The sequence below is a fragment of the Montipora foliosa genome, chromosome 9 (assembly GCF_036669935.1).
Source record: "Montipora foliosa isolate CH-2021 chromosome 9, ASM3666993v2, whole genome shotgun sequence".
Classification (NCBI taxonomy): domain Eukaryota; kingdom Metazoa; phylum Cnidaria; class Anthozoa; order Scleractinia; family Acroporidae; genus Montipora; species Montipora foliosa.
The window spans coordinates 35,479,072-35,503,325 of record NC_090877.1 but is presented as its reverse complement, the minus strand read 5'-3'; the positions used below and the strand labels follow the sequence as shown (position 1 = coordinate 35,503,325).

The 24,254-nt window shown below is 38.3% G+C and overlaps 1 protein-coding gene across 5 annotated transcripts in view; it reads right to left on the bottom strand.

Annotated features, from left to right (window-relative positions):
• The window catches only part of LOC137970822 (histone-lysine N-methyltransferase SETDB1-like), a 76,657-nt gene that overhangs the window by 38,135 nt on the left and 14,268 nt on the right, over positions 1–24,254 (bottom strand). For 2 of the 5 annotated variants that reach the window (XM_068817400.1, XM_068817402.1), the window contains exons 6-18: positions 24,081–24,157; positions 19,976–20,013; positions 16,633–16,753; positions 11,894–11,950; positions 10,138–10,284; positions 9,808–9,881; positions 7,956–8,014; positions 6,178–6,220; positions 5,949–6,026; positions 5,433–5,571; positions 4,638–4,705; positions 2,272–2,539; positions 1,069–1,164 (exon numbers count right to left, since the gene is read on the bottom strand). In XM_068817400.1, coding sequence (XP_068673501.1) covers positions 1,069–1,164; positions 2,272–2,539; positions 4,638–4,705; positions 5,433–5,571; positions 5,949–6,026; positions 6,178–6,220; positions 7,956–8,014; positions 9,808–9,881; positions 10,138–10,284; positions 11,894–11,950; positions 16,633–16,753; positions 19,976–20,013; positions 24,081–24,157 — 1,265 coding nt within the window. The remainder of the gene's footprint in view (positions 1–1,068; positions 1,165–2,271; positions 2,540–4,637; positions 4,706–5,432; positions 5,572–5,948; positions 6,027–6,177; positions 6,221–7,955; positions 8,015–9,807; positions 9,882–10,137; positions 10,285–11,893; positions 11,951–16,632; positions 16,754–19,975; positions 20,014–24,080; positions 24,158–24,254) is intronic. The other 3 variants (XM_068817401.1, XM_068817403.1, XM_068817404.1) reach the window with 3 other exon arrangements.

Sequence of the window (24,254 nt, the reverse complement as noted above, 5' to 3'; positions counted from 1 at the left end):
ATAGATTCGGTGTCAAAAAATGCCCGCTCCCAGGGCCAATCAGGTCGCAGGATTCGCAGAATCTCGTCCGCTGGCGCACTGAGAAACAAACAACATGTACTTATTGACTGAGTGGGAGGGCCGGGCGGGAAAATATCTGGCCCGAGGTAATGGCGTATGGACCGAGCGCAGCGAGGCCAAGACCGAGGGCCAAATATTTTCCTGTCCGGCCTCACCTAAAGTCAGTCATTAAGCATTTTATCATATAAGCTCTTTAAACTATTCATGAGCACTCAGAAGATGAAGTTTGGACAAAATAAGTAACTTGCATAGAAAATTTACTTCACATGTTGTTGGCATTTGCTTTTCTGGCTGTAAATAACTTGGATGTTTAAAAGCGACGAATTCCTCTAAAATCGCATCGCACGGAGCAGTACGTGTTCCTTCGTAGGGCCGTACGGCTTTTTCCGGCCCTATCCGGCCCTACTCGCGCTAATGCGTACGGCCCTCATAGTAAAGTAAAGTAAAGTAAAGCAACCATATTTAACGTCGATAACTCGTAACAGTAATTCAACTGACAAACCTGAGGTCGACGGTGCGCTCATTTCACTCCCCACTCTCCATCAGTGCTCCGTTTTACGGGTATTTAAGGCTACTTAGCTACACGGAAAGGAAAGAAGTCGAAACAAGGTTGCGAGATCCGGGAATCGAACTCAGGACCTCTTGCACCAAGGCCGCGCACTAACCGACTGTGCCATCCTTGCTCCTGGGATTTGGGATTTTCCCAATAGTTTCACAATGAAAGCGCGCGTGGGGCCGTTCGAGCCATATACATTTTTTTCATCCATCGAGTCCTTTCACGGGAAACCATGAGCCCAACAAATTGCCCTGCTCCCAACTCATTGGCTTGATAGCTCAGTTGGTAGAGCATTGCACCTGCATTGCACCTGCATTGCACCAGCATTGCACCAGCATTGTACCGGCATCACAGAGGGCATGGGTTCGAATCCCTTTGAAGCTGCGTGAATTTTTCAGGTGGTAAGAGACAACTGCTTAAATTTTCCAGTTAAGTGCGAAGATCACTTCTACCTGTCGGTCCTGAAAGAGGTATTACACAGTGACCATCTTCACATCCAGTCTTTGAATTAGACTCACTCGCTTTGAATGCACTGGACTGAATTGCACCTGTAAGAAGAGTACACTGTTATTTGATTTGTTTTTTGAAGCATCTATACATGTACATTCTGCTAAGAACGTGAGTACTTTTCAAATACAATATATTCCGCACCATTAATTTTGTCCAGTTTTAAATTGTCGCCATGTAACCTACAGGGGTTTTCTGTTTCAAAGTGGCTATTCGTACGGGACCCTGTCCAGCGACCTACATTTGTTGTTCACACGGGAGTCGATGCCTGTTTAATTTTCACGAAATAACTCCTTCGTTCGATGTCACCGGCCATTTGACCTGCCTTGAGTTTCTTGCATTCAAGTCTAAGCACCCATTTCAAATAGCGCTGATAAACAGTATTTAAGTGTAAGCACCTATTTTAAAACGGTTAGCTTTCAATAACTGCGTGGCTATGTCGTTGAAGGTTAGGGTTAGAACCTGTAATAATCATTCTAAGAAGACTCCCGTATGAATAGCAAATATAGGTCGGTGTACGGGTCCCGTACGAATAGCCAATGCCTTTCTATTTTTGTCGCTTTATAAAGATGCAACTAACTTTTATGGCATTCCAACAGGATCTTGTCCTTAAATTGAGATTCAAGCTTTTAGCACGAGTCCTGCATTTTAAAATTGATTGAGTGGTTGGCCCAAAAAGAGGTCCGTTTGAAAGCAACGTTTTGACGTGACATCAGTGCAAAACAAAGCCAAGTGAACAAAATATTACGATTAAAAAGAACACCAATAAAATATACCATAATATAAAACCATAAAAACCAGTGAGCTGCAAATGTTTTAAAAAACCCTTGCAATGAAAATAAAACAAACAAAAAAAAATTGATCACTTTGAAGGTTACTGTGTTGCTGGGACCAACATGGCGTGCCTCGGGTCGACATGTACACAAAGAAAGCCCTTAAACATTTTTCATCTACTTTGGATACCAAAAAGACAATTTAGTCGTAATCTTTCTCTCTTTACAGATCTCGAAAACATACTAAGACCAACTCTTTAAAATCAGCCACCACAGTTCATTTTTACAAGCAGCTTTTTGATCATAAATAATTTGGAGGGATTTCAAGGGACAGGTTCCTTAGGCTTAAATTAAAGTCTATAACTTTAGGCCTACCAGGTGCCTTTCTTCCAGAACCATTTTCACCCCCCTGTCCCTCGTTCATTTTACCACTCGACTCTGCAGACTGTGAACTTGGTGTAGATGCCTCAGTTACCCCCTTGGAGGATGTTATGACATTTCCAGTAGCTGATGCGACAGTGGAAGATGCTGTGGTGACAGCTGATGTGGTAGACACAACAGGACCTCTGGTTGTGGTAGCTGTTTTTGTTGAAACCGTAGACACAGACATCTTTTTATTCTCATCTCTTATCTGTTCTTGGTGCTATGAAAGAAGTAATGGTTATCATTGGCTTGGGAGCCGAGTTTTTTCGTCACTTACTTTAATTTCTCTTCCAAAGTTATTTTCCATGGCTTAGTTTTGATTACTTGTCTGAATTTCACAATCCACGTTGGTGAGGGCCACCCAATAGGGTAAGCCCCAATAATAGCAAGAGGCAACGGGTAGCCTACACTTTGTTCGAAGGAGTTTCAGCCGATTTCCTTTAAAATTCACAGTATTTCAGTGATTTTTAATGTTACAATATCTTGTTCAATTCCGTAGTCCGAAGTCCGAAGTCCGAAGTCCAAAGTCCACATTCCATGACCCAACCATATGGTTAAGTGCGATCGTAGAATATGTGTTCACATTTAAAACTGTTGTTAGCGGCGTTGACTCCAATAAAAACCAGTAAACGAATGCTTTACAACTTTCTACGATGGTATCTAAAAATACTTTTTTCTCAACAATACCGGTAGAATTAGAAAATTATGTAATTAGCCCGGTAAGATGTGTTACCGAGTCATACGATGACCGGATACTGCACTGCGTGCAACGAAAACGCAAAAACCCGTTTCCGGTCCCGCACACAATTCTTTGATGAAATGGTATATGAAATGAATCATATATGAACTGCGGATATGAAATCAAGTGAAGCTATGATCTTCGCAGTTATGAACGCAAATTTTACAATTGCGTAGAGCAGCCTGAAAAATTCAGGACTTCAACGGGGTTTGAACCCGTGACCTCGCGATTCCGGTGCGACGCTCTAACCAACTGAGCTATGAAGCCACTGACGCTGGGAGCTCACAACGTCAGTGGCTTCATCTCAGCTCTTCTTCTTCAACGTCAGTACAAGTACAAGGAAGGATTACGTTTTTGTAAAAGGACTAGAGGAAGAGAGTCATGTTTATGTGTTTAACCTGTTGATTGAGGCTGGGTTTCTCCCATAATGTCCATGGATTCTTTACGCTTGACCTGAAACCTAGTAGCCACAGAGTCCAGGATTCTGAAACAATCCTGTGTACACGATAGATTACGTTTCTGCAATCGTTGGCCGTGTAGCACTTATATTTGTAATGTGAAGTTCTAGGTTTCTACCCCATATGAACCATGTGAGCGTTAGCCCTACTAATGGAAATACCCACACAAGAACAGAGAAAAACTCTGACCAGGGTGGGAATTGAACCCACGACCTTCGGGTTAGACCACCGCTGCTCTACCGACTGAGCTACAAGATCAGACGGGAGCAGGCCGTGGGAACAGAAGATGTTACAGTCACGGCAATGAACATGTACAAGTACAAGGAAGGATTACGCTTTTGTAAACGTTGGCCGTGTAGCACTTATATTTTAACAGACTAAACTGATTAGAGTGTAATGTGAAGTGCTAGGTTTAAACCTAGTGACTTTAACATCTTCAGTTCCCACGGCCTGCTCCCGCCTGACCTTGTAGCTTAGTCGGTAGAGCAACAGTGATCTAACCCGAAGGTCGTGGGTTCAATTCCCACCGTGGTTAGAGTTTTTCTCTGTCCTTGTGTGGGCCCATTTCCATTAGTATGGTTCATATGGGGTAGAAACTTAGCACTTCACATTACACTCTAATCAGTTAAGTCTGTGTCCGATTGACCGAAAGCAAAAATGGCCGCCAATAAATTATTCTTTTGTTTTTGTGTTAATTGGCCTTACTGGCCTCGTTAGCACGTCTAAAATTGAAAGAAGTTTAGCTGTAAAACGAGGCTAGTCAGCCTAATTTGCACAAAAATAAATGAAAAATTTGCTGGCGGCCATTTTTGCATTCGCTCTGTAAGACTCTGAACTCTGCAGATGCATTTATACTTGTCGGAAAACAGGTGCTCGCGCACATGTGTGGAGAATGTCGGCTGGTTTCACCAACATAACAAGCATTACAACTTGCACATGAAAATTTATACATCACATACGTGCGAAGCTCCTCCTGTACTGTAACGTTTGCAATTAAATTTGTTTGAACATTATAACTATTATAATGGCCTTGTTAAAACAAAAGCAAAAATTTGGTGTTGTCCATGAGGAAAATTTCAGCCGAGTAACCGAGACGAGAAGTAAGCACAAGGCAAACCGACCTCTTGTTGTCGTTGCTGTTCAAGTTGTGTTTGTTGGCGCTTTTCCTCTAGCTTATGTTGCTCTTCACCTGTAGCATGTACAAGAAAAATATATTTCAAAAATGGCACTACTGTAATAACCAATTGCAACTTCAAAGTACAGTATGTCACCTACATGTACCGTTTGGAGCCATTTGACATTTATCTAACAGTTGACATAATTATGTTAATGATAATAATTATATCAACATTAGTGAAAGCCTATGTTTCCATGCTCGCAGCATCAATGTCAACTTGAAGACATTTCTGTCATGTTCAAATAAATGTAAAGGAACAAGTCAAGTTTCAAAATAATTTACCTTATAGGCTAAACTAAAAACAACAATAACTAAAAATCAATTAAATTTTGATTCATCTGGGAATTTGACATATTCATTCAAAATCAGTTTGCTTGAACACATGCATCAGATGAAATGTCTAGAAATTGTTTCCACCAAAACTGAAATGTCTGCTACATGTATCAATAGTTGTAAATGATCATGACCTGACACAAGATACATGTATGATGGTATGAGAGAAAAGAAATGACGACTTAAAGACCTACTAGGACCAGAAAGAAGCTCCTTGAAGCAGGGTTAGTGTTTGATCAAAACTATGATGATGATAATCGAATTAAAGCCTACAGCTGTATAAATTGTCAAGGTCCAATCCCAGTTTGGCACCAAGCGTGCTTCAAACAGACTGGCGAAAATCTGATTTGTAAAAATAACGATAATTATCACAGGCACAGAAAAAATACAACGGCCCAGCACACACCTTTAGGATCTGTTTTGCTGTAAGGTGAAATGCCCAGACAAGGCTTGGTGATGCTGTAATCAATGAAGGGTTCTGTGGTCTTCCCTCGTGTAAGCTTACGTGACCTCTTCCTTCTAGCTGTGGATATCTTGCCATTAACCTGCAAAATGAAAATACATCTTTCTAAAACTAATAGTATTGTTAATAATAAAACGAAGCTTAGAAAACTCCGGAAAACCCCAGGACCTCGTTGGTATTCCATGGCTCTTGCAGGCTTAAAAGTAGGACTTGCACTGTACTTACAAAGACAACAATAATAGAAGCACTAAAAGCCTTCAAATAATTTGACAAAAGCTGTTATATTAGTGTTACAGTAGTTCCACACACTCGTCTCAAAAACATAAAATAAATGAAAGAAAACTGATAGAGAAAATGAAGGAATTTAGCAGCCTCGTCATCATCAATTTTTTTTCAGTGAATTAAATCTTGGTCATAAATTTATCACAATACCACTTAAGACTGAAGAAACAGTCCTACCAAAGCACTATAAAGAGGTTCCAATCTTGTTGATCCTCTGTAAAGCCATTCAGAACGATTATCTATCTGGAACAACATCTGCAAAACCCAAAAATGATGCACGTCAGCGCAGTCACAACAAGTACATCATTGGGCTATCAAGCCAACAAAACTGTAATTTTCTATAATATCAGGAGTGTGAACTTTCAAGCATATTTACTGAGAATAATTTATTTAATAATGATTTTACCTTAACCAAACTGCAGTCCAGCTGCATAACTCTTGCTTTCAACCTAAGAACAAGGCCAAGCCACATAAAATGACCGTCAAACACTTCAAACAGGACAGGATTATTAAATTATGTTGCAAACACTTAAATGTCTATAGGAATTTTGAGAGCCAAAAATTTAACAGCATGTCACATCCCAACAAAAGAGGACATCCCATGTTGTGCTTTGGGCTTGGTGGAGTAATAATATTATTGCAATTAGCTATGTTATTTTTGGTTGAGACTTGTGCTATTTGATCCTGATGGGAAGTGTTGTAAAAAATATTGCTGTTGTTGTTGTTGTTGTTGATACATGTACAGTGGCGGATCCAGACCTTGAGCTAAGGAGGGGGGGGAGGCGGTTTTTTTGAGTGTGAACCCAAAAAGAATTTTAGCCTCAATTTTTACCAGAATATATACTTTTCGTTTTTGCCAAAATAAGGGGGGGGGGGGGGGCCCTTCCCTAGATCCGCCACTGATGTACAGTAATAATTATCAGAGAGATTTAGCATCATGTTTACGTGAAATGCGAACGGCAAAAGTGACCACGTGATCGTGATTTTCCGGCTATTTTTTGCGTTTGCCGCTTGCCGCTTGCCTTTCTTTGTGAAAGTAGGCATTTTCACGTTTACCGTAGACGTGGAATTTTCTTCTCGTTTTCCTTCTTCGTTTTTTGGAGGAAAAAAGAGCCTCCAAACAAATTTCCAGTAAGTCAAACAAGGAAGAATTAGGTTTCACGACTTAAGCTCGTTCACATCTGACTCCTTACCAAAATTCTCTGACTCACGAAACGGCTTCATTGGAACTCGTAAAATTTGACACTGTTTGACAGGTAAGGCTTTTCATTTTATATAGCATCTTATTATACAAACAATGTTTAAAAAGACTCCGAGTTTTTGTTTTTGTTAACTAATTACTTAAGATTGACAGAGAAAAGTTACAAGTTTCACTCCCATTTTACGTGAAACCAGCCGACCCTTGTTGTTTCACGTAACCCTGATGCTAAGGGTGCGTTCGATTGACCGTATTCCGGAATAGGATTACTCAGAATAGAAGTTAGAAATCCTTCGCTTTTACGGAGATTCACATTACAATGTCAAACACCTACTAAATTGATATTTTAAACATGTTTTTATTATCCTTGTTGCTTCAAAACGCCAGACATACCGTTTTAAATCAGCACTCCACGTATTCTTACTCAGGAATAGGGTCAATCGAACGCACCCCAAATCTCACTACTGATTAACCCTTCCCCTCCAAAGAGTGCCACTTGCATACCAGTATTTTACACTGTCTAACACAAGATGAGTTTTCTCATTAATTGGGGGTCAGTTTAGGGATGAAACTAGGGACAATAATATGACCTGGACCAGAGGGAAATACAGATCAGTTGCATCTGAAAAGTGTTATTGATTGACCTACAACTACAACATTATGTAATCTTTATCAGCTGGCAGATTTTCAAGTAAACTGTGTTTCTAATAGCGTGATATAGTTGCGCGTAAACTTGCTGGCCTTTATTAGTTAATAGTTATTTGTTAATAATCAGTCCTAATGTAATCTGTATCTTTAATTTGTTAGACTAAGTGTTGTTGTGGAAATTATTGTCTTTTAATAGGTGTGTTCTTGTATTCGGCTTGGGCTTGTCCCGCCTCGACTAGCTTTTTCTAGCGATTGGCTGGGTAAGCCATCCACTATCACATTTACCAAAATAAAATTGTTGTTGTTGTTGTTGTTGTTGTTGTTGTTGTTGACCTTACCACTGGCCTCTCCATTCAGTTTTCACCCACTGACCCACTCTAAGCTTCACCATTGGACGCTAGTAACAGGTAAAATCAATACAAAAAACTACCATCAACAGCAGAACAAACTTAAGACAAAACAAGACTGAAAGTTCATTCCTGATTTTGGGAGATAATGCTTGCGTAAAAAATCTTAATTCAAAGTTTAACACAATTCCAAAATCAAAGGTTTTGACTGTATGACAGTCTTCATCAGCCAAATCATTCCGTGCTGTCACGTGACTGAATAGAAATGAAGCTGCGCAACAACACAGGGCTCACGTAATGATGATGAAATTATGTGCAATACAGTCGAGCTTCTACAGTATTTTGGAATTGTGTGAGACGTAATCGTCGTCGTCGTCATCATCATCATCATTATTATTATTATTATTATTAAAGTGAGCAGACTCCTCCTACTGGTGCTGGTGGATATCCCTAACAGGAGAACTGAATGTACGACTGAGAGATTCAAACGATACTGAATCGAAAGGCAAGTTACTGTTGAATTGCTTTACAGCATTTGTCAAGACTTTTCCAGCATTAGCAAGTGCTGTCAGAAGAGGCTGGGGTCTGGAGGGGCGAACGAGCCATGGGCTGCTATCACTGACAAGGAAAGAGCTTTTCTTAAAAGCTACAGGTACATTATGGAATCAGGTCAGTGTCGTTGAAACTTTTTATCATGGTGGGGAGGGAGGGACCAATGGCTGTGAAGGCTAGACAAGGAAAGGTGATCAGGTTGATGGCGTGATTAAGAAAGGTAGAAAGGCTTGGAAGAGAGGGAAACACAAGTGTAAGTGGACACGTAAGGAGAGGAAGGTGTTGTGGAAGTATTTTGTCAAGAGTGGTGGGAAGAAGGAAGGAGGGTAATATATCAAGAAGGGATAAATCATGTTTTTGCTGCTCAGGAGCAAACTTGTGAATGAGGTTTTTTTGGGGCACAATTGAGAAGGAGGATGTCCATGTAGATCCAAAGCGTAGAGTGTGTGGCAAGGAGGTGGAGTCAGTTGGGCATGTGGCGAGTGGTTGTACTGGTTTTGTGCCAAGTATTGGAAGAGGCATGATCGGTTGGGAGCTTTGTCGGAAGTATGGTGTGAAGTGTGCTGACTTGTGGTATAAGGAGGATCTGGATGAGGTGAGGGTGTCAGAGGATGGGAATGTACATATGTACAGATCTGGGGGGATAGGAGCATGGAGACAACACAGAAGATGGAATACAATCAATCAGACCTTACAGTAGTGGATCGAATGGTTCAGGAGTGGACGTTTGTCAATTTCTCAGTGCCATGGGATAGGAACGTGGTGACTAAAGAGGATAAGAAAATCGGCAAGTACTCTCTCCTGGCAAAGGAAATCAGAAAGATGCAGCTGGCGTCAACAAAGATTATGTCATTGGTGGTTTATTGTTTAGATAGGGTGTCTGGTTGGTTGGAGAGTTTTTTGAAAGATCTTGGGATTCCGAATGTGTTGCAAAGAATGTAGGCCTCCACAGTCATTGGACCACCCTAATCTTCCAAAAGATGTTTACACCTGCAGAGTTTGAATGCCATCTCCTCACAGGTTGTTCTGTTCACAGAAAATTAAGAATTCTTCTTCTTCTTATTATTATTATTACTACTGCAGTTTAAATAGAGTAATGTTTGGTCTATTATCGCAAAGTACAAACTGTATGTCATGCAATTTTCTCCCTTCCACAAGAAATGCCAACAGAGCTATGCCAAATTCTCACACAAGGAAACTAAAGAAACAGTAATTTCCTTGTCCAAGAAAAAAATAATTAAAGTGCATTAATTTGACAGTAACAGTAGACATGTACAGTAGACAAGCTTACATTGGGAAATTCTTCAAGATATTCTTGTATAAATTCTTTGGAATGTTCAGCAACTTCATCCCAGACTTTTTTGCCTGCAAATGAAAAGCAAGTAAACAATAACATGTGCTCTGCGACGTAGCAGACAACTTCAAAGGCAAACATCCCTCACTGTGATTGATACACAGAGATTTCAAACTCTCATTTCTATTTTTAACAGTCCCAGACTGAGTATAACTGCCACTGTCATGGAAAGAAAAATAAATGTCATTGATTGAAATTATTATTAAGAACATAGCAGTCCACATACAGTAATTCTTCAACAATACTAAGAGTGACAAGATTGCAAACCTGTGTGGTAAACATGATGAAGTTTTTTGACTGGCAGATACTGTGCAAAACCGTCATCAAAGAAGACAAGAAATCTATTCTTGTTTTCAGTACATGCATTCTCTGCTATTATTCCAGCATACAACACATCTAGTTTGCCATAAATTCCTTTAAAACAAAACACAGTTACATACAAGACTAGTAAGAATATTATACTCATTCAAACCCCGTATAAGCAATTTAATATATTCTTCATAATAGAGTGAGGACAATGAGCAGGCCAGCCATTCATGCAAGCCAACATGGCAAGCCATGCGAGTCACAGAGTTATTGAAAGCTAACTACTTTAAAATGGGTGCTTAGACTTAAATGCGAGACTTGCGTGGCTTGCAAGACTCACTGGCTCGCAGATTGTCCATCCCCTTCATAGTGTCAGTGGTGTGGTTCAAATTTTTTCCTGTTTTAATAAGATTTTTCAAACCAGTTCAAGTTTGATTTTTCCTTGTCTTATATTTATTAACATAATTCGAAACAAAGGAAAATCTAAATTGAACTGGTTTAAAAAATTTTGAAACAGGAAAAAAGTTGAACCACAAGATAAGGACATACACATTGCAGAAGAGAAAGTACTTTTACGTTTTTATAATTATAGAATTTGTTATTCCTATGTACGGCTGTATATACGCTGTATATAAGACTTTGACGCTGTAAATAAGACTTTGACTCCATGAATATGGAAAACAGAAGGAAAACTATACAGTTTGTATCACACAATACCACACGCAATACTTCTGGAAAGCAAAATTTAGATCAGGCCCCAGTTGTTGAAACAATGGATAGGCTAAGTGCTATCCACCGGATAAATCACTATCCAGTGGTTAAGTAATAGCGAAATCAATTGCGCTTATATCCATTGTGATTTATCCGGTGAATAGTGTTATCCACCTTTTAAACAACTGAGGCCAGATAAATAATACGATGAAAGCTGCTAAATCCTTGACTGCAACAACACAACAACACCTTTGCCGCAATTACCCATAATTATAGGATTATTAAAAATTAATGATAAAATGAACGATGTTTCAGCATCCTCATGATCATGACATCATTTTCAAGTTAAAAATGATAAGAATAAAATAATTGTCAGAAACTATTAAGATATTGAATAATTTTAAAATTGAGCAGTGTCATGTAAATAGTTTGGTGCTGATTGAATCCACCAAAGACATGGAAAACAAAAAAAAAGGAGAGAGAAAGAGAAAAATTAACCTGTGGAAGATTTCTGCCAAGAAAGATTCTCTTCAGCTGTGTCCCTGGACCTTGAATCTGTGCCAAACTATTCATGTGACACTGCTCAATGTTTTATCGTTTCTGACAGTTTTATTCTTATCCTTTTTTTTAAAACTTGAAAATGGTGTTATGAGGACGCCAAAATGTCGTTGGCTTTTATCATTAATTTTTACTTGCTTGTCTGTTACAAAATGCTTGCTATTTAGGATTTAGGTAATTATAATTTACAACTACAGCCTGTATGTGCCATAGTGCAATGGTCTCCCAAGTGCAACAAGCAATACAGCTCAACAAGATCAAACCAAAAGCATCCTTAATATTTATAAGGTGATGGTATAAGGTGAAGGTATTCATGACAACATGTCAAAACTGAAAAATACAACATGATTGTTTAGAGGACAAAACAACTGAGAATGAAGTGGAAAACACAAATTTGTACATCAAAGACATGGAATAAAAAAAAAGAGAGAGAAAGAGAAAAATTAACCTGTGGAAGATTTCCGCCAAGAGGCATTCTCTTCAGCTGTGTCCCTAGGCCTTAGTGCTAATGAAAGAAAAGTGATTACCAGTGATATCAATGCATATTATTTTAATCATAAAATTATGGGAATAATGGTTTGTGATCTTCAAACAGTAGTGTACAGGTATGAAGGCCAAATAGGATTTAGATGGATTGCGCAAAGTATTTACAGAAGTAGTGGCATAGTTACTGTCAAAAGAAAATATCAATCAATCAATCGAATTTTTTGATCCGGGTTTATCCCTGTAAACGGGGGTGGCCAGATTTACCCCACTTTGTCAGCAATCTTTCTAACTCCCACTCTCCCTTTTGCTCGATTCATGGCGTCCTTTTTCTCCAAACCAACGCTCTCTTACACTCTATTACTAGTTGTAAGCCTGGATTGTTAAAGTGTGTTCGACATTCGCTTTGGAAGCAAAGGAGAAGTGTAGAGAAAGAAAGTATCGTGTAGGACCAAAGTTTGAGGATATGAGCATGTACATGAACTTCTTGAGATGGTTTCAATAAGCGCAGAGTACACAGTGTACTATGACTCAGGTGACAGGATTGAAATACTTTGCCCTTGATTAGACTCTGAATCACAAGTAAGCACGACCTGTTCAGTTAAGGAGGTAAGTTGTGGTCAAAGTAACTACGTATTGTTTCTAAGGAAACGATACATGTAAATAGCCCCTGGAGAGGACATGGGGTTACTAGTAAAATGACTGAACAAAATAAAGCGGAATCGTAGAGGCTGACATGCATCAAAACAAAGATGTGCATGCACGTATGACGTAATTCAACAGCATAGATGTTGCTCAAAAAGCAGATGAATGAAAAACAAAAACTTGCTGAAGTTCATCCTATGCACAGGATACACAAGATTAGAAATTGTTTTCTCCTAATGTCAAACGCAAAATGATAATTATTGCTAAGAACATCGGTGACACATTCAGCAGCCACTTTGTTTATTTATATCCCATTTTGGTGGCATTTGTAAGCTACATGTACAGTACATAAAGTAAAAAGCTGCAAGGCAACATGGAATCTATTATTTTTGTTATACATCAATCTGAACTTCAGGACCCAAATAAAGGGACGTAAATTATTTTCTCAACTTTGGCCTGTATGGCTCCACGCATGCTTTCATTGTAAAATTATTGAGAAAATCACTGTATAAGGGCCATATGCACAAGAAACTCGCAAAAAGCCATATGACTCTGTTAGGAACACATACTGCTCTGTGCGATGCAGTTTTAGAGTATTTTTTTCGCTTTTAAACATCCAATTATTTACAGCCAGAAAAGCAAATACAAAGAACACATTTGAAACATTTTCCGTGTTATTCTGTAACTTTTTTCACCAAACTTCATCCTCTGAGTACTCATAAAATCATAGTGTAAAGAGCCCAAAGAAATATGCTTATCGACTGAGTTTAGAACGGGCCAGACAGGAAAATAAAGTGCTGGAGTAAAGTACTAGAGTACCCGGTGAAAAAGCTGTCAAAGCAGAGTACAGAACCCGCACACCGGTGCGGACCGGTGGCTCAGTTGGTTGAGCACCGGGCTGCCATGTGGGATGTCGTGAGTTCGACTCCAGCCGGACCAACACTCAGGGTCGTAAAATAAATGAGGAGAAAGTGCTGCCTTTGTAATAACATCCACAAATGGTTAGACCTTCAAGTCTTCTCAGATAAGGACTATAAACCGTAGGCCCCATTTCACAAATATCGTTAATGTTCATAAGTGTCCTGTGGGACGTTAAAGAACCCACACACTATTCAAGAAGTACTATTTCCAAAACGAGAGCAAGTGTTTCATCGGGGTATCCAAACACTCAGAAACAAATGAAAGCACAAGGCCGTAGGCCGAGTTCTTTTATTGTTTCAAGGTGTTTGGATACTCCAATGAGACACGAAGCACGAGTTTTGGAAATGACTTCTCATATCACTCTCAAACAAATCATAAACAAAGACTTCCAATTATAATTGTTTGCTATCTAACATTCCTTCCTGGAAAACTTAAATATCAAAGATGTTTTTCACCGGCTTAATTAATTTGCATTTATGATGCGACTTAATTTATTCTGAGATGTGAAAGTTCAGATGTGGTTCAGTCAGGATGTATACTGCAACCAAGTTTTTCGAGAGATTTCGGCTGCCGAAAAGTGTGGTGAATGAGAAATGTATCTAATGCACTGTTTAAGTCTGAAAAGGCCAGTGAAGATCAAGCTAAACATGTTTCTAACATTTTGAGCGCAGATCAAAGTAGTAATCAAAGTAGTAACCTTAAAGAAGAAATTAAGAACGAATTTCCAGTGTATGACATGGCTGAAGAAAAACGTGTAGAAAATAATTTTTCTATTTTCGAATATGTCAAGTTTAGTGATTGTGAGGTAAAGGTTTTTTTTTAAATGAGTTTAAATAGGAGTATGACGGATTCTAAAAGTTATGTTACTTCTGACTAATAAATATTCATTGATTTTGTGCAAGTTGTCATTGTGCATATTTTAGTGGTATATACCACTTTCACTGGAGAGTGGTATATTGTTTTTCATTGGGTATCCAAACACATGCACGTGATGTGGTATACATGCAGTGATTTGTAGATGACTTAATGAATTATTAATGAGTTTGAGAAGAGTAGGGGAAGAAGTTCCTGGTGTTGTGGCTGTCCTTCGTGAGTGTATGGGTGGGTGGGTATAGCAGGTCCACATCAGCTGTATAGTTGCCAATACTTCAACCTGCTCACACAAATAAATAACAAACAAACAAAAAAAAACAACCAAACACAGCCCACAATGTAATGCTGAGGTTAGGATTGAACCCAAGCCATACTGTTGGGAGACGAGTGCTCTCACCACTGTGCCATCCCTGCTTCCGCTCACAGAATGCAAACAAAACATTGCAGGTTGGAAGACTAACTGACTGTCACCAGTGACTAAGTGCAACCAAGGATTTAGCAGTTTACATTGCACATTAAATTAATTACTCAAGGCTCATATACATGTACCTACTACAATGTAAGTTAAGGTGCAAACAAACTAAATAATAACAAAATTATTACAAGTAACTGTTATTTACACACTGTCAGTTATACATTTTTACAAGTTAGACAATCCAGAAGATGATTAAGTGCATCATAAATTCTGAATTCATCAATAGACTGTATTAGTGGGAGCAAGTGTAAAAGGACAATAAACTGTGCTTTAAGTTTGGTTATTAAGCTTTACTGTAGAACAGTATTGTAGAATTTGCAGACAATTTGCAGACCGTGGTTCAAATACAGGCTTTAAGGTCAGTTCATGGGTACAGAAAATGGACATTTCTAGTACAAAGTGATATTATTATGGGTAGCCTACACTTTGTTTGGAGCCAATTTCCACAATTTTGTTTCCAGTCACACAATTTTTTAATAAATTTTTCCCCACAAATCTGTCACATAGTCTTCCGTGGTGTGGTGGTCATCACAATGGCCTCTGAATGACAAGATACTGAGTTTGAATCCTACTAGGGCTGCCTTCTCTGTAAAGTCTCTCCAGTCTCTCCACCAGGCAAAGAAATCTTACGCATACACACAAAAATCTCAACCCAACCCCCCCCCCCCCCTCAAAAAAAAAAAAAAATTTTATTAAAAATAACAATTAAAGAAAGAAGAGTCAGAGCCAAATCCTATACTTTGTTCCTTCGCACAAAGTAAGAGTCTGAGCACGATGTCCAAACTAATTATGTGCAATACCACAAAAAATAATCATGCTTGCAACTCTAGAAGGAGCAACCTACAGGCAACTCACAGTATGAACAGTTAACTCAAATATATGAAATAAAGTGTGCAAGCAACCAATTTATAGACTAGAAAATCAATGTCCTGAATGCTCTGCCATCTGGGCTCACAACTTGAATGGACACCTGCAAGAGAATGTCTAGGGTGCCAGATTTTTCCCTTATCACAATTATATATTTTTTCTTTTTATCTGTTTGTTTGTTTTGCCACCTCTGAAACTAAATGCATGTCCTTTGCCTTCAATGTAAACTATTCCTTTTTTTACTGGCATCGTAGCCAATCCAATATTGAAAACCCAAGACATCTTCAAGAAACAAAAATGACATTGTGACAACATGGACCTGAACAGTGAGTGACACACAAGTAAAAGACGATTCTCAAAAGGAAATCAGAATGAAAGCATGCAGCTAGCAGTGTTAATCAGATTTATTCAGATTTCAAAGCCGCTATGCAAAATGCTTAGAGGAGCACTAGCTAGCTTGCTAGTATGTAGTTTCTTACATTTCTGTCATTATTAGTCACATGCTGTCCACTGTATAAAAAATGGAAACAGAGTGACTTAAGTACTCCTTCTTTCATTTTGGCCTTTCCAAAGAGGAAACAATAACAAAAACTATTATTGGAGAGCATACTCAATGCACAGATGTATGTTTTACTTAAGTGTAATAACAAAGACGTCAATGGAAAACTTTAACCTTCTCCTTATAAAATCTGTTTGAACATCAGCACTTATGACAACTCTTGGTTATATTTGTCATGATATAGGCTGTCAACTTTCCAATGTTCTCTTCCGCTATTACTAATACACAGTACATTTAAGTGCATACATTTTGACAGAAAAATAGTAATTATTATTATTATTATTATTATTATTAAGTTCATGTGGCTTTAATGAAAATAGAAAGATGAAGAGATATTTTAAAATTATAATTGTAATTTACCTACCAACAACACGACTACCCACATTTAAAAAAGAAGGATGTGGGTAAGATTCCAAAGCAATGTGATTGGACAACAAAAGGCCTCGTGCTCCTTTGTCAAACTTAACCTTGTATTTCGTTTTCTTCTGAAATCACAAAAAAATAGTGCATGTCATTTTTCATTTTTTATTAACGAGCAAGTATGGATAAACTTACACACACACACTTTACTGTCAATTTCAACAAAAAATTACCAAATTGGGTATGCCCGCAGGTACAGTAGGCGGGTCACACCTGTTAATTAAGGAATATTTACATTTATTATTCCACTATTATGCCATTTTACCATATTTGGTCAAGAGAACACACAAAATACGAGATGGTAATACACTGTAGTGTCCCGGTTTCATTGGTTTAGAACAGAGCATATACGGATGGAATGGCAGTTTTTCAATGAAAGAAATTGTTTTCAACACAATACAAGGCCTGAGAATTAAGCTTGTCATTGCTTGTCTCTCATCATTTCGTTTATTCAATCAAATAAAGGACATTTGGCTGGCTTTCTGTGTGTTTACATAATTGGCAAGTGCCCTGAAGGACAAATGATGCATCTTTTAGAAACAATCTTACCAGATAAAATTGAATCAAAATAACACATTTTTGTGGTGGAATAATAAATCTCTTATTCGATGGTTTAACATCTAATACTCGAGGACATTTTGCTCATTGCTATGCAACTCGCAAAATATCTGCACATATTATATGTTAAACCATCAAATAAGATGTACGTACAAACTGATTGCTCACGAAGGTTAACTAAAAAGAGATGGAATAACATAATCGTCACTAAATGAAAGCAAAAAGAAAAGCTGTTGCATTACTTAATCTAAAATAATACAAAACACGAACAACTAGGAGGCAGATAGTAGAAACGTTACAAAAATTTAAATAATAGTCTTGTGGACATAAGATGTTAAACAGCGTTCATTCCAGAAATTGTTTGGAGTGAGACGTTGTGTCCCGCTGTCTAAGAATGCTGGGGACATTCATCAAATGAGAGGGGACATTTTCATGAACAGTTGTGAACTAGGGTAATGTTCCCTTTACAACCATATTGCTTAAAACATTAACTGTCACAACAAATAATCACATCACATATACTTAATAGAAGTGGTTTTTTTAGCAAATGTTTAATTCTCCATTAAAGACAACAAGTATTACAAAACATTCACAGTGCAGGGGCAGTAGAAGCACTGTTGTTGTTATTTGTTGTTGTACATGAACCACTGACGTTAGACATCCACTCTTTGAGTGTTTCCCTTCTTGGATTTGGTCTTGGTTTTTTCTTAGCCGACTCTAACAGTAGTTCTTCAGCTTCAGAAAGTACTTGGTTCTCTTTATGTTTTCCTGTAGTGATTTCCTTGGAATTTTCTGGTTAATTAGTTGAGAAGAAACACAGAAAGTTCTTTCTTTTGACACCATGTTAAACTATTAGTGTGCCACATGTAAGCAGCTGCAGATATCATTCCCATGCTCCCTATACAGTGAGAAACCATGGCATCCCTTTGTTTTGTTTTTATATTCTTTAATCAAGATACAGTATTATTTTCCAACATAATAAACTTTTCGGATTATAGAATCGTAAAAGAATGGATGATGCAAGGCAGTGAGAAAATGACACACAGGTGACACGCACTACAATTATCTCAGGGACTGTGGAGTATGTTAGCAAGTGGGGGTGCGGGGTTGGTTTTGGTTGCAAGGAGGTCTTAAACGTGTGCAAATTGTGCAAAACTGCACTCTAGAATGAACACTGGAACTTTTGTATTGTTTGCTTGGTCCTTCTCTTAAACGATTTTTGGAAAGATCTCTTATTGCGAGAGGTACAGTATTTGTTTCAATACATGTAAAAAATACAGTTTCCAATCCTGAAATGAAATTAATAAATAAGTGTTACTAATACACTAGTTGACTCCCAATAACTCAAACCCTTGCTACACTGTAACTTGAACCTTGCACTAACTCGAACCAAAATAGATTTCCCCTGGATTTCCGCCACATATTTACTGCAATTTTACTGCCATTAACTTGAACCCTCTATAACACAAACCTCCCCCTAACCTCCTACTAACTCCTCTTGATAACTTGAACCACATCCGTCAATACATGATAAATCAAAACAAATAGTGTACTGCAGTCCAAAACATTACATTACAAACAATCACAGTTTGTTGGTTTAGGGTACACTTAACTACTAGAATTGCTTCTTACCCCTCCTGCTACTTCCTTGTTTCATGTTATGTTACGTTACATTCTGATTTCTACAGTAATTTAGAAAACGCTCCATTTTCAAATGATTAAAATGCATACTGTACATTGTATGAATAGAAAAACAGTAAACAACGTTTTCTTTATTTCTGGTCCTTTGGTTTCAACTCCTGATGACTTTAACATTTTTCAAAAGGCCACTTTCAAAAATACCATGATAATACTCTTTGTTTGCACTCCAAAATTTTGCAAAAGCATTGTTTTATTTTCTCTTGGGACCACTGTAAGTCGCAAGAGAAACTGGAAACAATTCTTAGGCAAAATTTTGGAGGGAAAACAAAGAGTAGTATGGTATTTCTGAAAGTGGCTTATTTCCCTTGAAGGTTCGAGTTAAACCATATTAAGCCCTGGGAGTGACACTTGACAGATTTTACTCTGCCTAATGTCAGATATTTTCACTTGCCGACTCGGGGTGTCCTAGGGCACGTAAGGGGTGAATGGGTTAGTCACTGACGGCAACGAGAACGTCACGAATTTGCACATTAATTTCAGTAGGTAAAAACAATAGCTTTGCCCGCCCTGCACGTGCGTTTTTCACTTTTGTCCATTTCGTTGCCGTCGTCAGCAAAACAACAACGTGAAATAGCCACGTTTTTGGTTTTATGAAGAACGTCAGCACTTGAGGATAAATTTTCATTTTCTCTCCTAAAATGGAGTGCCGTTCAAACTGGTGTCATCTTTGAGAAAATACCACACTCTTGTCATATTAAAAACGTTGAAATAGTCACGAAGCGATTAAAATAACGCAAATTTATATTTTGAGATGACGTTTTCGTTGCCGTCACCGTTGTCGTTGCTTAAGCTCCCTATTGTCCAGTATACCGTACATTGTATCTTTCTCAAAATTAATTTTCATGCAGTGCACTTTCATTGTTCACCAATGCACTTAGCTAATGACGCCATGCTATTAACAATTATCAACTTGTACAAGTACATGTATATCAAACAAGATTCTCAGGGTCACATTGCAATCATTAAACAAACAGACCGTATGTTGATTAATTTCTATTCTGTAACAGTATCGTGGTCAACCAGCTTACCTGAAGGCTTCTGTCAGTCAAGATCTTCTCTATCACACCTTTGAGAAAAGAAATATAAAAGTTACATGTAGTTCCTTTTTTTTATACATCAGAAATTCTCTGTTGAAGTAAAACATTAACCAGAAAATGTTCACAAATTTGGAATACATAGATTATTTCACCGTGAAAGATTCATGAGAAAGTTTTCACATTAATTTTTGAGAAAAAGGCAGAACAAACTTGACTGTGTCATTTTTTAAATAAGAACATGTTCAGTGTGAAGGACTCAATCCCCAATACACTCCGTTCCCAGGTGGTTTACAAATTGATTTTACATGTGCAGGATGTCATACCTGTCACGTCGGTGAAACCACTCGACATTTTGGCACCAGGGTTCATGAGCACTTATTCTCGGATCGCAATTCCCATATCTATAAACATCTTAGACTCGACTCTCACTAATTTCCAACTTAAGATCAAAGGAGCCCTTCATATTGAATGGGAATGACCAGCATTGAATAAACAACTGAAACATGTTAATTTAACACTTACTTTAATTTAATTACTATTTGTATTCTACATTTTTTACAGTTTTGCACTCGCACCTTTTATTTTCCCACTCCGTTGTATCCCTTTAGTATCATGTAACCTTTTTTCACTGATTTGTAACTATTATTATACAGTTTGTAATTTACACCTACTTGTTACCTACTTTATATAAAGCCACTTACTTGTTTTTTTTTTTAATGTTTGATTTCAATCTTACTGCTAGGAATTTTGGTAATATTATTGATCTTGCGGACAGCTCATTAATTTCCTGGACCTGCCTGGCTGAACTATGAAATTGCATTTAGGAAGGATGCTGCAGCTTCCAGCCTTGTTGATTGGTTGAGAATGAACTTGGATTAATATAATTTTCACTCTTGAAGCCCTCTTCCAACTCAGTCATCACCTTGTACGACTTGCTGACTAATGTCCTCATCCCAATCTGTTCCACCAAAGCGTTTGTCGCAGTCAGTTCACTACTGCTATTCTTGGAATAAGGGCTCATGTCACTGGCCATTTGGTCAATGCCAATACCGTCATGTTTGTGAGTGTTGATGGTGACCACCCTCAAGTTAGTTGATGACAGTTGATGACATTGTTGATGATATCATGTCATTCAGCTCTTGGGCATGCAGTGGAAAGGCAAATACATTCAGTTTACATTCACCCCCTTATATCTTTTTGTCTGTTGCTGATCTAGTCAAGTGGATCCTTCGGAAGAACTTTGAAGTGGGTTTCCTTCTTCACTATTATATTTGGATGATTTCATACACTGGATCCTCCTAGTTCTTAGTTTTGCCAGCGCAATTTAGATGCATGTCTCCAGACGTTCAAGAAGTGAGGCATTCCACTTCACTATAAACTGGAGGACCCCTGCACATCCCTGACCATCCTGGGTATAGAGCTTGATTTTCTCCTGTTGCAGGCGTTCCTTCCTCACGAAAAAGTCTTAACACATCACTGCACTACTGAACTATTAGTTGCTCTCGTAAGGAGTTGGATTCTTTAACTTGCAACTTGCAGCATGCATGCGAAATGGTTGCTCCTGGTGGCACTTTTCTGCAGCGTATTATCAATTTGCTCTCTACTTTTAGTCTGTTCTCACCTGGCTGCCTGTTTGCACCACTCACCTATAAAGGTCTACCTGTCAGCTGTATGAGATATGTCCAGGTTTGCAATCAAATGCGAAAATTGCGCTTTTAACTATTTTTCCGAAAATTGCGAAAAAAAAAAAACGCAAAAATCGCAGAACACTGAAAAGCTAGAGAAGGCAAGTCCTCCAAAAGCGTTGCGATTTTTGCGAAAATTGCAAAGTATCGCAAAACTGAAACGAGCAGTTAGGCTAAATCAGTAAATGAATGGTGATAAAATATTATTTCATGTTCTCATTTTTGTGGATACGATGTTTTCAAAAAAGTCGCACATAAGTCCTGAGAATTGAAATTGTCGCTAAAAGCGTAATTACGTAGAACAGCTCATTAACCGAACCGCAGTTGCTAAAAGCAAAATAATTATTACGTAGGACCACTCATTAACCGAACCGCAAAATGAAAGCGAACTCACGAGGTAAATTCATATTTATGAAAGCTAACTCACGAGATATATTCATGTGTAGCGGGCTTGTTTCGGCTCGTGGATTAAAGAACGAGGTATATTCATGCGTAGCGTGCTTGTTTCGGCTCGGGTATATCCATTTGTACTGCGCTAGTAGAATACCTTGGGGTGTTTGAAAAAGTTTTTGTGATCATATGATTCACAAAATTAAAAAAAGGGTACAAGTAATGAATTTTGTTTTGTTGCTGTTGTCGTTGTAACAAACAAGGCATCGATGCGCTCAATTAAGCAACAGAGTTGTTATTCATTTTGGCGACGACAGGACTGCGGAAGCAGCATTGCAACTCGAGTTTTGGATAAGGGAAGACACTTTAGTTTCTTTGTGTGGTTTGAAATTCACTTTCTGTAAATAAAGCCATTGCAATTTTGTTAAGGATACGTATTTGATCTATTCGTGCATTATTGTTTGTTCTTTTAATGTCTGGAAGTTGTCACGTTTTACTGCTCGAAACAGCAAATTGTTTTATTTATTCACACCACACACCACACTTTCAGTAAATCGTGAATTTTTATTCCACTTATTTTTAAAGTCCATTGCTTTCAGTTACTAATGATTGCTACACTGCTTAAAAGCTTTGAGAAACTATAGATTTAAGGTTCAGTGGTTTTGAATTTGTTGGTTGACACAAGCAGTGAAATTCAAGAATTCTTAAGCCGCCAAACGGTCAGCATTTGATTAGTGGCACTCGATTCCAAACTCTCGTATGGGCTCCTCCTTCTTCGGGGTTGTCACCTACAGACAAATCTGTCGTGGCCTTGTGTTCGCTTTCTTTTCAGTGTTTTGCGATTTTTGCGATTTTTCGCAAAATTCACAATTTTCACTAAAATCGTTAAAATCGCAAATCTTATCAGGGACTTGTCTTTTCTAACTTTTGAGAGTTCTGCGATTTTTCGCAAAATTCGCAAAAATCATTAAAATCGCAAGTATCGCAACACTTTTGGGGGACTTGTCTTCTCTAGCTTTGCAGTGTTCTGCGATTTTTTGCAAAATTCGCAATTTTCGCAAAAATCGATGTTTGAGATGTTTGCGATTTTAACGTTTTACGAAAATTGCGAATGTTGCGAAAATCGCAAACATCGCACAACACTGAAAAGCTAGAGAACACAAGTCCCTGACAAGAGTCGCCATTTTTGCGATTTTAACAATTTTTATGCAATTTTAGCAACAATCGCAAAAATTGCGAGTCCTAGTTGGGGATTTGTCTTCTTCTTTGCACCATTTATGATTTTTGCGATTTTCCACAAACTTCGCAATTTTCGCATTTGCGTGCAAACCTGGACATAAGTGAGTTGTATGCTCTTTACACATAGATTATGGTTTTCCCGATCCCATGTTGAACTGCTTACAACTCCAGCGTGTTCTCTGTGGGATAAACCAAGGCTCAAATTGTCCACAGCATCAACCAGTAACAGCTGACATCATGTGTGTCACCTGCTAGACCTGTATCATATGTCATGCTTCGGGCCACCTGTTGTTTGGTTTTCTGCAGGTTTCTGTGTGCTGGAGAGTTTACTGTCAACTCCAACTTTGATCCTTCCATGCGTCTAACTGTTCAAGTTAATGCAGAAGTAAATCACTCCAGCCTTTGTGTTCACATCAAAACTACCAAAACTGACCATTTCCTACAGGGTTTCTTTGTTTATATGGGATGTGGTTGGGCCTCTCTCTGCCTCATCACTGCAATCATGGCTTATCTCCACCTCCAGGGGTCCTCACAAGGTCCTCTCTTCATTGACAGGGCTGGTCAGCCTTTATCTCATTCCTAGTTGTCAGCATGGCAAGGTTGAGGTGTTGTGCCAGCCATGGGGGCATTATTCTATAATGGGGCCTGCTGCCAAAAGTGGAAGGCCCCAGATATCTCGAGCACCCAACCTCCACTAAGCAATGCAGTTGTTAATTATCATTATAATTGACATACCCATTGTTTTTGTTGTAATTATTGTTATTGTCAGTGTTGTAGTTTACCTGGATACCAAAGTTCATCTGCTCTTTGACCAATGACACGAGTTCCAACTTCAAAATTAGGAGCTCCTGGAATTAGGCTGAACGAAGCAAAAGCAGTTGGTTAAGTGTACACTGCTGTACCAAACATACAAAATACATTTAATTTAACTTTGCATTATTCCACAGTTCTGATAA